Source organism: Nycticebus coucang, chromosome 1 (genome assembly GCF_027406575.1).
Source record: "Nycticebus coucang isolate mNycCou1 chromosome 1, mNycCou1.pri, whole genome shotgun sequence".
NCBI classification, from domain to species: Eukaryota; Metazoa; Chordata; class Mammalia; order Primates; family Lorisidae; genus Nycticebus; species Nycticebus coucang.
Window position 1 is genome coordinate 129,556,175 of NC_069780.1, and position 14,016 is coordinate 129,570,190.

The 14,016-nt window shown below is 48.7% G+C and overlaps 1 protein-coding gene across 1 annotated transcript in view; it reads right to left on the minus strand.

Annotated features, from left to right (window-relative positions):
- JMY (junction mediating and regulatory protein, p53 cofactor) overlaps window positions 1-13,729 on the minus strand; it is a 111,786-nt gene extending 98,057 nt beyond the window's left edge. Inside the window, exon 1 of the mRNA XM_053587692.1 lies at window positions 12,190-13,729. Within this exon, the coding sequence (XP_053443667.1) occupies window positions 12,190-13,221 (1,032 nt within the window). The 5' untranslated portion in view covers window positions 13,222-13,729. The remainder of the gene's footprint in view (window positions 1-12,189) is intronic.
- Between the last annotated feature and the right edge of the window lie 287 nt (window positions 13,730-14,016).

Below are 14,016 nucleotides of genomic sequence, written 5' to 3' on the forward strand. Positions count from 1 at the left end.
ACTTTTCTCTTTTTTCAGTGATATGAAAGAAAACAATTAGCATCAAAGTCATTATTATAGCTTCCAGCTTTCAAATCTTCTACCACAACTTTTAAGAATCCCCCAAATGGGTGGGGCCTGTGGCTCAAGGAGTAGGGCGCCGGTCCCATATGCTGGAGGTGGCGGGTTCAAACCCAGCCCCGGCCTAAAACCAAAAAAAAAAAAAAATCCCCCAAATCCACTTAGCTTCAATATGATTAGAATTAATAGAGTACAATATGATTAGACAAACAATTGAGTTACAATGTTGACATATCCCCTAGGTCCTAAAAGGCTGAAGCTCCCATATGTCCTCAACATGTAATATCCTGTCTTTCAATACCTCCAGTCAATGTAGTCGGGAACTGTCAGACAGAACAGCTCTTTCCACTGCAATATTATATCGTTCTCTGAACCTGCTTCTACTATATACTTATACCAATCCTGAGTCATGGCTTGCTAGCCCAGTGAAATACATCATCCTGGACTCCTAAAATACTGTCATTTCTCTAACATATATTGTTGGGGTTTCATCAGGGCTCTGGAGTTTTATAACTAATCCTGGTTTTTCAAGAAATTAGAGAAATCATAAGTGAGAGGGCAGTTGCCAGGCAAAAGTTACTCTTATAGCTCTGTGACCCTTCTGTTAACCTCTGGCTATTTTAATAAAAGAAAACCATGATTGGGCACTCTTCTCTTACATAAACCACTTCTTACACCACTGGGCAACCTATTTCTCCTAAAATTCAAGGCTGCAGCTGGGCACGGCATCTTATGCCTGTAATCCTAGCATTCTGGGAGGTCAAGGCAGATGGATCGCTTGAGCTCAGGAGATCAAAGCCATCCTGAACAAAAGTGAGACCCCATCTTTACTAAAAATAGAAAAAAACTAGCTAGGCATAAAAAAATGGCATATACCTGTAGTCCCAGCTATTTGGGAGGCTGAGGCAAGAGGATCCTTTAACCCCAAGAGTTTGAGGTTGCTGTGACCCACAATGACACCTCGGCACTCTAGCCAGGGCAACAGGGACTCCTTCTAAAAAAAAAAACCTGAAAACAAACTCAGGTTGCCCTACCTTGTGCCAGTCATAATTAATTTGAAATAAAAGGAGTAATTTACATTTAAAAGTCATTATTGGATGGGCGGCACTTGTAGCTCAAGAAGTAGGGCACCGACCCCATATGCTGGAGGTGGCGGGTTCAAACCCAGTCCCAGCCAAACACTGCAAAAAAATAAAAATAAAAAAGTCATTACTGCAGGCTAGGTATGGTGGCTCATGCCTGTAATCCCAGCAATTGGGAGGCTGAGGCAGGTGGATTATTTGAGCTCAGGAGTTCAAGATCAGCCTGAGCAAGAACAAGACCCTGTCTCTAAAAAACAGCCGGGCATTGTGGTGTGTACCTGTAGTCCCTGCTACTTGAGAGATTGAGGCCAGAGAATCACTTAAGCCCAAGAGTTTAAGGTATCTGTGAGTTTTGATGCCACGGCACTCTACCGAGGGTGACAAAATGAGACTGTCTCAAAAAATTAAAATAAAAATAAAAAACTAAAAGACATTACTGAACTGACCAGAATTTTAAAATAACACCACTCTCCCATTCTCAAGAGTGGAGACTAGCACCCTTTCTAACATCTTCATGATAGAGGCTTCATGGATCAAGGAACCCAATGGGCCACAAGGCATGGCAGAAAATGCACAAGTATAGGTTAAGGCAAGTCAGGGTTTGAATCTGAGTTTGGCTACTCTTCAGCTGTTTAGCCTTGGCCAAACCACATAACCTCTTTTAGTCTCAACTTCTGCTTTAGTAAAATAGGTATAACACTCACTTATCTCAAAATAGTGGAGAGGATAAAAACAGATAGGTAATGTGAGGAGCCTAACTGGTGCCAATAAATATTAGTTACAATCCTTGCAAAACAGAAGAGTAAAGAATACTTATTAGATGACAGAAGGGAAAGTAACACTTCTGGAAGCCTCCTTTGTTAAGTCCCAGGCACTTTGTTAGGCCCCTTTTCACACAGGCTTACTTAAATCTTAAGATATTTAATTAGGCTGCCAGCCGGTACAGTGGCTCACACCTATAATCCTAGCACACTTGGAGGCTGAGGCGGGTGGATTCCTTGAGCTCAGGAGTTCAAAAGCAGCCTGAGCAAGATCAAGACCCTGTCTCTACTAAAAATAGAAAAAATAGCCAGGTATCATGGCAGGCACCTATAGTCTCAGCCACTCTGGAGGATGAAGCAGAGGACTGCTTGAACCCAGGAGATGGAGGTTGCTGTGAACCAAGCTGATGCCACTGCACTGTAGTCTGGGACAACAGAGACTCTATCTCAAAATAACATATACTGGCCAGGTACGGTGGCTCATGCCTGTAATCCTAGCACTCTGGGAGGCCGAAGCAGATGAACTGCTTGAGCTCATGTGTTCAAGAACAGCCTGGCAAGAGCGAGACCCCTGTCTCTACTAAAAACAGAAAAACTAAGGGAAGAGGATTCCTTGAGCCCAAAAGTTGGAGGTTGCTGTGAGCTATGACGTCACAGCACTCTACCCAGGGTGATGGCTGGAGACTCTGTCTTAAACAAATATATAGATAGATATCCTTTGAACATTTCTCCCCCATTTCCTTTTTAAAAAGAAATTTAAATAACTAAGCAGGTCATCAGAAGTGGTGAGTCGTCCTTCAAACCCAGGTGTTTGTGACTCCAAACACTCTATAGAGAGACTCTGTCTCTACTGCATGAATCAACATGGTTACTTTTGTTTTTTTTGTTTTTTTTTTTTTTTTTTGTGGTTTTTGGCCGGTGCTAGGTTTGAACCCACCACCTCCGGCATATGGGACCGGCACCCTACTCACTGAGCCACAGGCACCGCCCCAATATGGTTACTTTTGAAACACATGCTGCCCTCAAACAGTGTTTTCAATTGCTAAGAAGTCAATATTGAGCACATTTTTATAAACACAATAAATTCCAAAGTGAACAGTGATTTGTAGATCTTAATCAAGCCTATCATCATAAAGTTTATTATCTAAAGCACCATAATTAATCTCAAGAATAGCTGTCCTTAAATAGAAACCATTATTTACAAAACCCAGGTCAAAGGTAAAGGCAGCATGCCATCAATATACACACGCCATAATGCAAACCTCAGCTCTGACAAACAACCAAGGCTACTGCTGAAACTGTTCAGAGAGGGGCAACACCTGTGGCTCAGTGAGTAGGGCACCGGCCCCATATATGAGAGTGGTGGGTTCGAACCTGGCCCTGGCCAAACTGCAACAAAAAAAATAGCCGGGCATTGTGGCAGGCGCCTATAGTCCCAGCTACTAGGGATGCTGAGGCAAGAGAATCAATCACCTAAGCCCAGAAGTTGGAGGTTGCAGTGACGCCATAGCACTCTACTGAGGACAATAAAGTGAGACTCTTGTGTCTATAAAGAGGGCGGCGCCTGTGGCTCAGTGAGTAGGGCGCCGGCCCCATATACCAAGGGTGGCGGGTTCAAGCCCAGCCCCGGCCAAACTGCAACCAAAAAATACCCGGGCGTTGTGGTGGGTGCCTGTAGTCCCAGCTGCTCGGGAGGCTGAGGTAAGAGAATAGCGTAAGCCCAAGAGCTAGAGGTTGCTGTGAGTCCTGTGACGTCATGGCACTCTACCAAGGGTGGTAAAGTGAGACTCTGTCTCTACAAAAAAAAAAAAGAGAAAAAGAAAAAGAAAAAGAAACTGTTCAGAATGGTCTCGGTGGCACTCCCATTCACTTAGGAATTCAGTGCCTGCTGTTTAAATAGAACTTCCTGGCCGACCCCAGGGCTTACATCTGTAATCCCAGCACTCTGGAAGGCACTCTACTCAGGGCAACTGTCTAAAATAGATAGATAAATAGACAGGAAGTAAATACTTGTTTAAAAGTCCAAAGACAGGGCAGCACCTCCTGTGGCTCAAGGAGTAGGGCGCCGGCCCCATATGCCAGAGGTGGTGGGTTCAAACCTGGCCCCAGCCAAAAACTGCAAAAAATAAATAAATAAAAGTCCAAAGACAAATCTACCAGTAACAAATTTCACATTCAAATTTACCACATGGTATAGTGTAGTATACTATGCAATATAGAGTGAACAGAACTTCTATATGCACTGGAAAAAAAAAAAAAATACTATTGCTTCCTTTATTGCCATATTTGCTGTATTGTAACTCCTCACAAACTATAACTTCCTGTCAGTTGATCAAATTTGTATATATATTTTTTTGAGACAGAGTCTCACTGTAGTATACTATGCAATGTAGAGTAAATATGACTTCTATATGCACTGGAAAACAAACCAAAAAAAATACTATTGCTTCCTTTATTGCCATATTTGCTGTATTATTATAATTCCTCACAAACTATAACTTCCTGTCAGTTGATCAAATTTGTACAACTTTTTTTTTTTTTTGAGATGGAGTTTCACTGTTGCCCTCAGTAGAGTGCCATGGTGCCACAGGTCACAGCAACCTCAAACTCTTGGGCCCAAGCGATTCTCCTGCCTCAGCCTCCCAAACAGCCATGTATGGGGGACCAGAGGCACTCACCACAACACCGGGCTATTTTTACAGATGGGGTCTCACTCTGCCTGAGGCTGGTCTCAAACTTGTGAGCTCCAGCAATCTGTTAGCTCAAGCCCCGAAGTCTGGCCCCAAATTTGTAAATCATTAACAAAAGCTCTTAGTAGGAAGGGCAGGGTATTTCACACCTGTTTCACATTCTAGCACTCTGGGAGATTGGCTCACTTGAGCTCAGGAGTTGGGAGACCAGCCTGAGTGAGATGCTATCTCTAAAAACAGACAGGCATTGTGGCAGGCACCTGTAGTCCCAGCTACTTGGGAGGCTGAGGCAAGAGTATCACTTGAGCACAAGAGTTTGAATAATTTGAGGTTGCTGTGAGCTATGACTCCATAGCACTCTATTAAGGGCAACAAAGTGAGACTCTCTCAAAACCAAAAAAAAAAACCAAAGGAAAAGCCCCTTAGTAGGAAACCCAAGGCCCCAAGGCTTAATTAATTCATCAATATTTCATAAAACAAAGATGTTGGAGAACTTATGACCCTATTTTAAATCATAAGGGTATTCCAAAAATTAGACTCCAGGCTCAGCACCCATAGCTCAGTGCTTAGGGTGTCAGCCACATACACTGAAGCTGGGGGGTTCAAGCCCAGCGTGGGCCTGCTAAACAATGAGAACTGCCACCCAAAAAAAGCCAGGCATTGTGACTGGTGCCTATAGTCCCAGCTACTTGGGAGGCTGAGGCAAGAGAATTGCGTAAACGCAAGAGTTTGATGTTGCTGTGAGCTGTGATGTCACAGCACTCTACCAAGGGTGACACAGTGAGACTGTCTTGGAAAAAAAAAAAAAGAAGTTAAACTCCAATGATAGATGTGTCCTAAGCTTACAGTGCTTGTTTTACTTTTTTTTTCTTTAAGACAGTCTGCCTCTCTTGTCCAGGCTAGAGTGCTAAGGTCTCACACTTCTTGTTCGGGCTGCTCTTGAACTCCAGAGCTCAAAGGATCCTCCAGCCAGTGGGTCTCCCAGAGTGCTAGGATTATAGGTGTGAGCCACCACACCCACCCACAATGCTGGTTTAAAAATACTTTTTTTTTTTTTTTGAGACAGAGTCTCACTTTGTTACCCTTGGGAGAAAGCCGTGGCATCATAGCTCACAGCAACCTCAAACTCTTGGGTTCAAGCGATCCTCTTGCCTCAGCCTCCCAAGTAGCTGTGACTACAGGTGCCTACCACATGCCTGGCTATTTTTAGAGAGGAGGTCTTGCTCTTGCTCAGGCTGGTCTCGAACATGTGACCTCAGGCAATCCACCCGCCTCCATCTCCCAAGGTGCTGGGATTACAGGCAAGAGCTACCAGGCCTGGCCTGGTTTAAAAACACTTTGAAGGGGGGTGGCGCCTGTGGCTCAGTGAGTAGGGCGCAGGCCCCATATACCGAGGGTGGCAGGTTCAAACCCAGCCCCTGCTGAACTGCAACCAAAAAATAGCCGGGCATTCTGGCGGGCGCCTGTAGTCCCAGCTGCTCGGGAGGCTGAGGCGGGAGAATCACGAAAGCCCAAGAGCTGGAGGTTACTGTGAGTCCTATGACATCATGGCACTCTACTGAGGGTGGTAAAGTGAGACTCTGTGTCTACAAAAAAATAAATAAATAAAAAATAAAAACACTCTGAAGGGATAAGGCGAGGTGGTTCACACCTGTAATCCCAGCACTCTGGGCGGCAGAGGTGGGTAGATTGCCTGAGCTCAGGAGTTAAAGACCAGCCTGAGCAAGAACAAGACCCCATCTCTAAAAACTAGCTGGGTGTTATGGTGGGCACCTATCATCCCAGCTGCTGCGAGGCTGAGGCAAGAGAATTGCTTAAGCCCAGGAGTCTGAGATTGCTTTGAGCTGTGACGCCAGAGCATTCTACAGAGGGCAACATAGTGATACTCTGTCTCAAAAAAAAAAAAAAAAAAAGAATTGGCTTGGTGCCTGTGGCTCAAGCAGCTAAGGCACCAGCCATACACCTGAGCTGACAGGTTTGAATCCAGTCCGGGCCGCAAACAATAATGACGGCTGCAACCAAAAAATAGCTGGGTGTTGTGGTGGGTGCCTGTAGTCCCAGTTATTTGGGAGGCAAAGGTAGAAGAATCACTTAATCCCAGGAGTTAGAGGTTGCTGTGAGCTGTGATGCCATGGCACTCTACCCAGGGCGACAGCTTGAGGCTCTGTCTCAAAAAAAAAAAAAAAAAAAAAAAAACAATTTCTCCCAAATGTAAAAGAAAGAAAAAAAATTAAAGGATCACTTGAACCCAAGAGTTGGAGGTTGCTGTGAGCTATGACACCATGGCACTGTACCCAGGGAAACAGCTTCTAACTCGCGTTTCAGGAAAAAAAAAGAATAGGGTTCTTTGAGAAAATTACACTTATCAATCCATAAAAATTATATTTATCTACAACTTCACATTAAAAGCACTTTTTCCAATTCCTTTAAATTCTTGTAATTTTTTTTTTTAAAAGAACCTCTGATATAATTTGTCCACTAATATAAAAGTGCTCATATGATGTGTGGTCCTGAACCAGGCAAAGGAGAATTCCAAGATATGGTCAAGGCCAGTGACCTTGAGAAGTTTACAATCTAGTTGTACAGTCTGTCCTATAGTAAAAAAAGAAAAGGCCTGCTATAATGGCTCAGGCCCTCTAATCAATCCTACTACTCTGGGAGGCTGAGTGAGGATCACTTAACGTCAGAAGTTCGAGTAAAGCCAGAGCAAGACCAAAACGCTATATTCACAAAAAATAGAACAAAATCACCCAAGCTTGGTGATGCACACCTGTAGCTGCAGCTACTCAGGAGGCTGAGTCAGGAAAATCACCTAAGCACAGGAGTTTGAGGTAGCAGTGAGATTTACAGATAATTCCTCTGGATTCTACCTAGCTTAGCTGGAGAGAAATTGTCTTTAAAAAACAAAAACAAAACAACCAAAAACCCTTATAACTCCTTCCAACAGTGTTAGGACCATTTTGAACAAAAACAGGTATGGTCTTTAAGCTGAAACCTTTAAATGAATAGGGAAAGAAATCCTGTAGGAAAAAAGACCAAATAACAGAACCATAGAAATTAAAGAAGGAAAAAACATGACCGACAGACTACATTTTCTATAATCATAACCACCAAGTGGTTACATGCCTGTAATCCTAGCACTCTGGGAGGCAGAGTCGGGTGGACTGCCTGAGCTCAGGAGTTGGAGACCAGCCTGAACAGGAGTAAGATCTGTCTCTATTAAAAACAGAAAAACTAGGGCAGCGCCTGTGGCTCAAAGGAGTAGGGCGCTGGTCCCATATGCCAGAGGTGGTGGGAGGTGGTGGGTTCAACCCCGGCCACGGGGGGGGGGGAGGGGGGGGGACCAGAAAAACTAGCCGGAGGTTGTAGCAGACACCTATCCAGCTACTTTGGAGGCTGAGGCAAGCAGATCATTTGATCCCAAGAGTTTGAGGTTGCTCTGAGCTGGGATACCAAGACAATCTACCCAGGGCAACAGAGACTATGTATCACAAATAAACAAACACATTCTTTTTTTTTTTTTTTTTTTTTTGTAGAGACAGAGTCTCACTGTACCGCCCTCCGGTAGAGAGCCGTGGCGTCACACGGCTCACAGCAACCTCTAACTCTTGGGCTTACGCGATTCTCTTGCCTCAGCCTCCCGAGCAGCTGGGACTACAGGCGCCCGCCACAACGCCCAGCTATTTTTTTGTTGCAGTTTGGCCGGGGCTGGGTTTGAACCCGCCACCCTCGGCATATGGGGCCGGCGCCCTACTCACTGAGCCACAGGCGCCGCCCAACAAACACATTCTTAAGAATGTATATGCTAGGCGGCGCCTGTGGCTCAGTGAGCAGGGCGCCGGCCCCATATACCGAGGGTGGCGGGTTCAAACCTGGTCAAGGCTGAACTGCAACAAAAAATAGCCAGGAGTTGTGGTGGGCGCCTGTAGTCCCAGCTACTCAGGAGGCCGAGGCAAGAGAATCGCCTAAGCCCAGGAGTTGGAGATTGCTGTGAGCTGTGATGCCATATCATTCTACCACCAAGGGCAATAAAGTGAGACTCTGCCTCTACAAAAAAAAAAAGTATATGTTTAGCCGGGCTTGGTGCAGTGGCTCACACCTGTAATCCTAGCAACCTGGGAGACCAAGACTGGTGCATTGCCCTGAGCTCACAGGTTTGAGATCAGCGTGAACCAGAGCAAGACCTTATCTCTAAAAGTAGCTGGGTGTTGTGGAAGGCACCTGTCATCTCAGCTACTTGGGAGGCTGAGGCAAGATAATCACTGAAGCCCAGGAGTTTGGGGTTGCTGAGCTATGATGCCAAGGGTACTCTCCCAAGGGTGACAAAGTGAGACTGTCTCAAAAACAAAAAACCTGAATCAATCCTTGGTGGCTCACGTCTGTAATTCTAGCACTTGGGAGGCCGAGGCAAGTAGATTGTCTGAGAACACAAGTTCACAACCAGCCTGAGCGAGAGGGAGACCTCATCTCTAAAAATACCCAGTCATTGTGTGGCGAGAACCTGTAGTCCCACCTACTTTGGAGGCTGAGGCAAGAGTATTGCTTGAGCCCTTGAGTTTCAGGTTGCTATAAACTATGACTCCACGGCACTCTACCTATGGTGACAAAGTGAGACTTTGTCTCAAGAAAAAAAAAAAAAAAAGAATGTATTTTTTTTAAAAATTATAGTTGTCGGCAGTGCCTGTGGCTCAAAGGGGTAGGGCGCCAGCCCCATATGCCAGAGGTGGCGGGTTCAAACCCAGCCCCAGCCAAAAACTGAAAAAACAACAACAGAAATTGTAGTTGTCGTCGTTTAGCAGGCCCAACCCGGGCTTGAACCCATCAGCCCTGGTGTATGTGGCTGGCACTGTAACCACTGAGCTACAGGCACCAAGCCAAGACCTTGTCTCATAAAAAAAAAAAAAAGGCAGCCAGGCATTGTGGCAGGCACCTGTAGTCCCAGCCACTCGGGAGGCTGAGGCAAGAGAGTCGCCTAAGCCAAAGAGTTGGAGGTTGCTGTGAGCTGTGACGTCATAGCACTCTACTGAGGGCAATAAAGTGAGACTCTCTAAAAAAAAAAAATTCTAGGCTCAGCGCCTGTGGTTCAAGCAGCTAAGGCGCCAGCCACATACACCTGAGCTGGTGGGTTCGAATCCAGCCCAGGCCTGCCAAAAAATGATGACTGCAACGAAAAAATAGCCAGGCATTGTGGCGGGTGCCTTATAGTCCCAGCTACTTGGGATGCTGAGGCAAGAGAATCGCTTGAGCCCAGGAGTTGGAGGTTACTGTGAGCTGTGATGCCACAGCACCCTACCCAGGGCGACAGCTTGGGTAGGGTGCTGTCTCAAAAAAAAAAAAATTTTCTAGAAAGCTATATTTGAGAGCTCATTTTGACCCATTTGAATTTAAAGGCTAGAAACAGGCTGAATGAGGGAGCTTATGCCTATAATCCTAGCACTCTGAGAGACCCGGGCCAGCGGATTGCCTAAGCTTAGGAGTTTGAGACCAGCATGAGCAAGAGTGAGACAAGTCTCTAAAAATAGCCAGGCATTGTGGCCGGCGCCTACAGTCACAGCTACTTAGGAGGCTGAGACAAGAGAATCGCTTGATCCCAAGAGTTTGAGGTTGCTGTGACCTATGACGCCATGGCCCTCTACCCCAAGTGACAAAGTGAGACTCTGTCTCAAGGAAAAAAAAGGCTCCAGCTTCCTAGACTAATAGTAGGATTCACATATTGATATATCAGTGATGATACAATCTCAGGAATATATGAAACACTTTAAAGGGGGCGTTTCCCCAAACTGCAACCTCAATTTGAACTAAAATTAATATAAACAAATTGCTGTGAGAAACTACCTGTAGAGTCCATCAGAGGAAACATTTTTTTTTTTTTTTTGAGGCAGAGTCTCGCTTGGTCACCCTCTGTATAGTGCTCTACCATCATAACTCACAGCAACCTCAAACTTTTGAGTTCAGGAAATTCTCTTGGCTCGCCCCCTGTAGCTCAAGTGGGTTGGTGGGTTGAGCTGGTGGATTCAAATCCAGCCCAGGCCCACCAAACAACAATGACAACTACAACCCAAAAAATGGCCGGGGGTTATGGCAGGCACCTGTAGTCCCAGCTACTTGGGAGGCTGAGGCAAGAGAACAGGTTAAGCTCAGGAGTTAGAGGTTGCTACGAGCCGAGATGCCAGGGCACTCTAGCCAGGGAGACAGCTTGAGGCTCTGTCTCAAAAAAAAAAAAAAAAGAAAGAAAGAAAGAAATTCTCTAGCCTCAGCCTCCCAGGTAGTTGGGACTACAGGTGACCGCCACAGCCCCTGGCTATTTTTTAGAGATGGGGGTCTTGCTCTTGTTCAGGTTGGTCTCCAACTCATGAGCTCAGACAATCCACCCACCTCAGCCTCCCAAGTGCTGGGATTACAGGCGTGAGCCACTGCAGCCGGCTTGGAAACACGTACTTTAAAATATTTTAGTCATGTTTCTTCGGCAGAAGCTGGTAAGTAGGCATGACTTCAAATTATAGTTGTCTTACACAAGACAAGATCTTTTTTTTTTTTTTTTCATTATCTTTGGTTAGGTTAAGGACTAGTTTCTTTATACCCTCACATAAACCTGGAAAAGAAAAAAACTAGATAGTTTGAAAAAGCTTTTGCACTCCTTTTACTCTTACAGCAAAAACAAAAGGACGATGAACATTCCTACCCAGGCCTTTTATTCTCCCTAAAACAGCACTGAAACTGGAGCCATCTGTAAAGACCTGATATTCCTCAAGTGTGCACAAAACCTGAAAATACACTGGCGTCCAATTGTCAGTTGGTGCTTTTTCACTTGGACAGGTCACTCCCTTAAAAAAAGAGAACTTAAAATTTGTGTACATTGCCAGAGTGCTTACAGAGAATAAAAATAGATCATCTTCAAAGTATTCTGAATAAATAATCATGACACCAGGTGAGGAGTTGGTATCTGGACTGCAAAGGGCTATTTAGGGGCAAAGAAACACTCAGCCTGTGTTTACAGCATACCTTTTCTGGGTGGCTTTAATCACGCACTAACAGTACTGAGTAGCAGAGAGGGCACTTTTGACACAGAACCTGTTTGATAAAAGAGGCAAGAAATTGGGCGTCGCCTGTGGCTCAGTGAGTAGGGCGCCGGCCCCATATGCCGAGGGTTCAAACCCAGCCCCGGCCAAACTGCAACAACAACAACAAAAAAGCCGGGCGTTGTGGGGGGCGCCTGTAGTCCCGGCTGCTCGGGAGGCTGAGACAAGAGAATCGCGTAAGCCCAAGAGTTAGAGGTTGCTGTGAGCCGTGTGACGCCACGGCACTCTACCCAAGGGCGGTACAGTGAGACTATCTCTACAAAAAAAAAAAAAAAGAGGCAAGAAATCTAAAGCTGGTGAGGCACCTGTGGCTCAGTGAGTAGGGCGCAGATTTGAACCCGGCCCCAGCCAAACTACAAAAAAGAAAGAAAGAAATCTAAAGATGAAGGTATTCTTTTTTTTTTTGTTCTGTTTTTCCGTTTCCCCTCGGCCAGAAAAACTAGTATCCCACCTGGGCCCACTCCAGCCTTTAGTAGTGAGTAACCAAAAGCCACTGGAGCCCAGACTAGGATCTTACCTCCTGGATGCGCTTCCTAGCCCGCTGGAGCACTTCTTCGTAGCCCTTCTGCCGCAGCTCGCTGAGGCTTTCATAATACTCCTCCGGATCGTCAGTCTCAGTGAAGAGCACCTGGGAGAGGATCTTCCAGCCGCAGGTGTCCAGGCCGTGGCCCAGGTAGACCTGCAGCTGGTAACACAAGGTGTCGATCTCCTGCTCGGTCATCTCGGGGGCGCCCCCGAACAGCACAGTCCACATGCCCGAGGGCTCCTCGGGGAACACCGGCAGGCACGGCTCCAGCTGCGAGTTCACGGAGCACAGCTGCTGGTGGACGGCGCGCAGGTCCTGGAAGGAGAAGAGTCCGGCCCAGCTGCACTCTTCGGCGGGAGACTCCAGCTCGGCGGCGGAAGGCGGCTGCTCCGCGTCCGCCAGCGCCAAGGGTGCGTCGTCCTCCCTCACCATTTCCAGCACCTCGATCTCCTCGGAGACCGCCCCAGAGGCGCTCACTACCCGTACGGAGGACACCGGAGCCTCTCTGGGCACGGGCCGGGCTGCGGCAGCGGCGGCCCCTGCCGCATCCCTGGCTTCAGACGTCCTCCGGACTGGGCTGGGCTTGGCCCGCACTGGGCTTCGGAGAGGACTCTCCGCCGTTCTGCCGCCCGGAGTCCGCAGCAGCGGGTCTCCACGGAGGCTTCGCGTACTCCTCGGAGAGCCACCCTCTTCCCAGGCCGGGCTCCGCCGGGGCCCGGGGCTCCTGACCCGAGTCGCAGAAGCAGTGGCCTCGGATCGGCCCTTCCCCGCCGCGCTGCCTGGCCCGCGGCTCCCGTCTGACGCAGGTCCGCCAGCCTCGCCGCCCCCTCGCGACCCCGCCTGCTCCCGGGAGCCGCTTCTCTGCCTCTGGGCCGTCCGGTTGTGGCAGGTTATGGCAAACTTGCCCTCGATCTCGTTCCAAGCCACAATAAAGACGAACTTGTGCTTCTCACGCTCGTCAAACACATGGGGCCGCACAGCTACCCAGTCCGACTCGAGCGTCTCCTCGAGAGCGAACGACATGGTGGCTCCTGCTTGGGGCCGCGGGGGAGGGCCGCCGGCCCTGTCCGCCCGAGGACTCCCCGGCTGGCTGCGCCGCTCCGCGCCGCGCCCCCCGCTCACCCTCGCCGGGCGCCTTCAGCCATCTTAGCGCGCCGGCCGGCTATCCCCGCTCGCTCGCCGGACCCTCCGCACTCGGACCGCCGAGCTCCTTTGTGGTGCTGTTCGCGGAAAGGACAATACGCGTCCCAGGAGCAGGTAGTTCACATGGTCACGTGCGGCCGGATCTGTTTACAAGCCCCGCGCTGCGGCAGCGCCGCGCGGCCGCCCGCCGCCCCCCGCGCGAGGCCGTGGTGCTGCGTGTGCGGCGCTCTGGAGGTGAGGCGCGGTCCCGCGGGGTCCGGCCGGCGGTGTGTGCGTCTCCGCAGCTCGCCGGGGCCGATCTCCACGCCCCTGTCCCTCCTGCTGCCGAATGCCTAGGGCCGGCCTGACGGTTGGTCGCGTCTCCTAAACTCTCAGCCTCAGCATCGCCACAATGTTGCCATTCGGCTGCTGACGTCGGCGGCTCCACGAGGGACGTAAACACGGGCACGTGCCGCACGCTGGTGACGCAGCGCCAGCGGCGGCGCGCGCGAACCCAGGCCGCGCGCGCTGACACCGCCCCTTCGCGTCCCCCGAGCCGGCCCGCGAGCGGCCTCGTTCCCGTCCGCTTCCTACTGCGCATCCTCCTGCTCCCGGGAGCTGGAGCCCGCCGTCGGCTGGCTACCGCCTCCGAGTTCCGAGGGCGGTGGGAGTGGCAAGTGTGCTGGGCCGCACAGG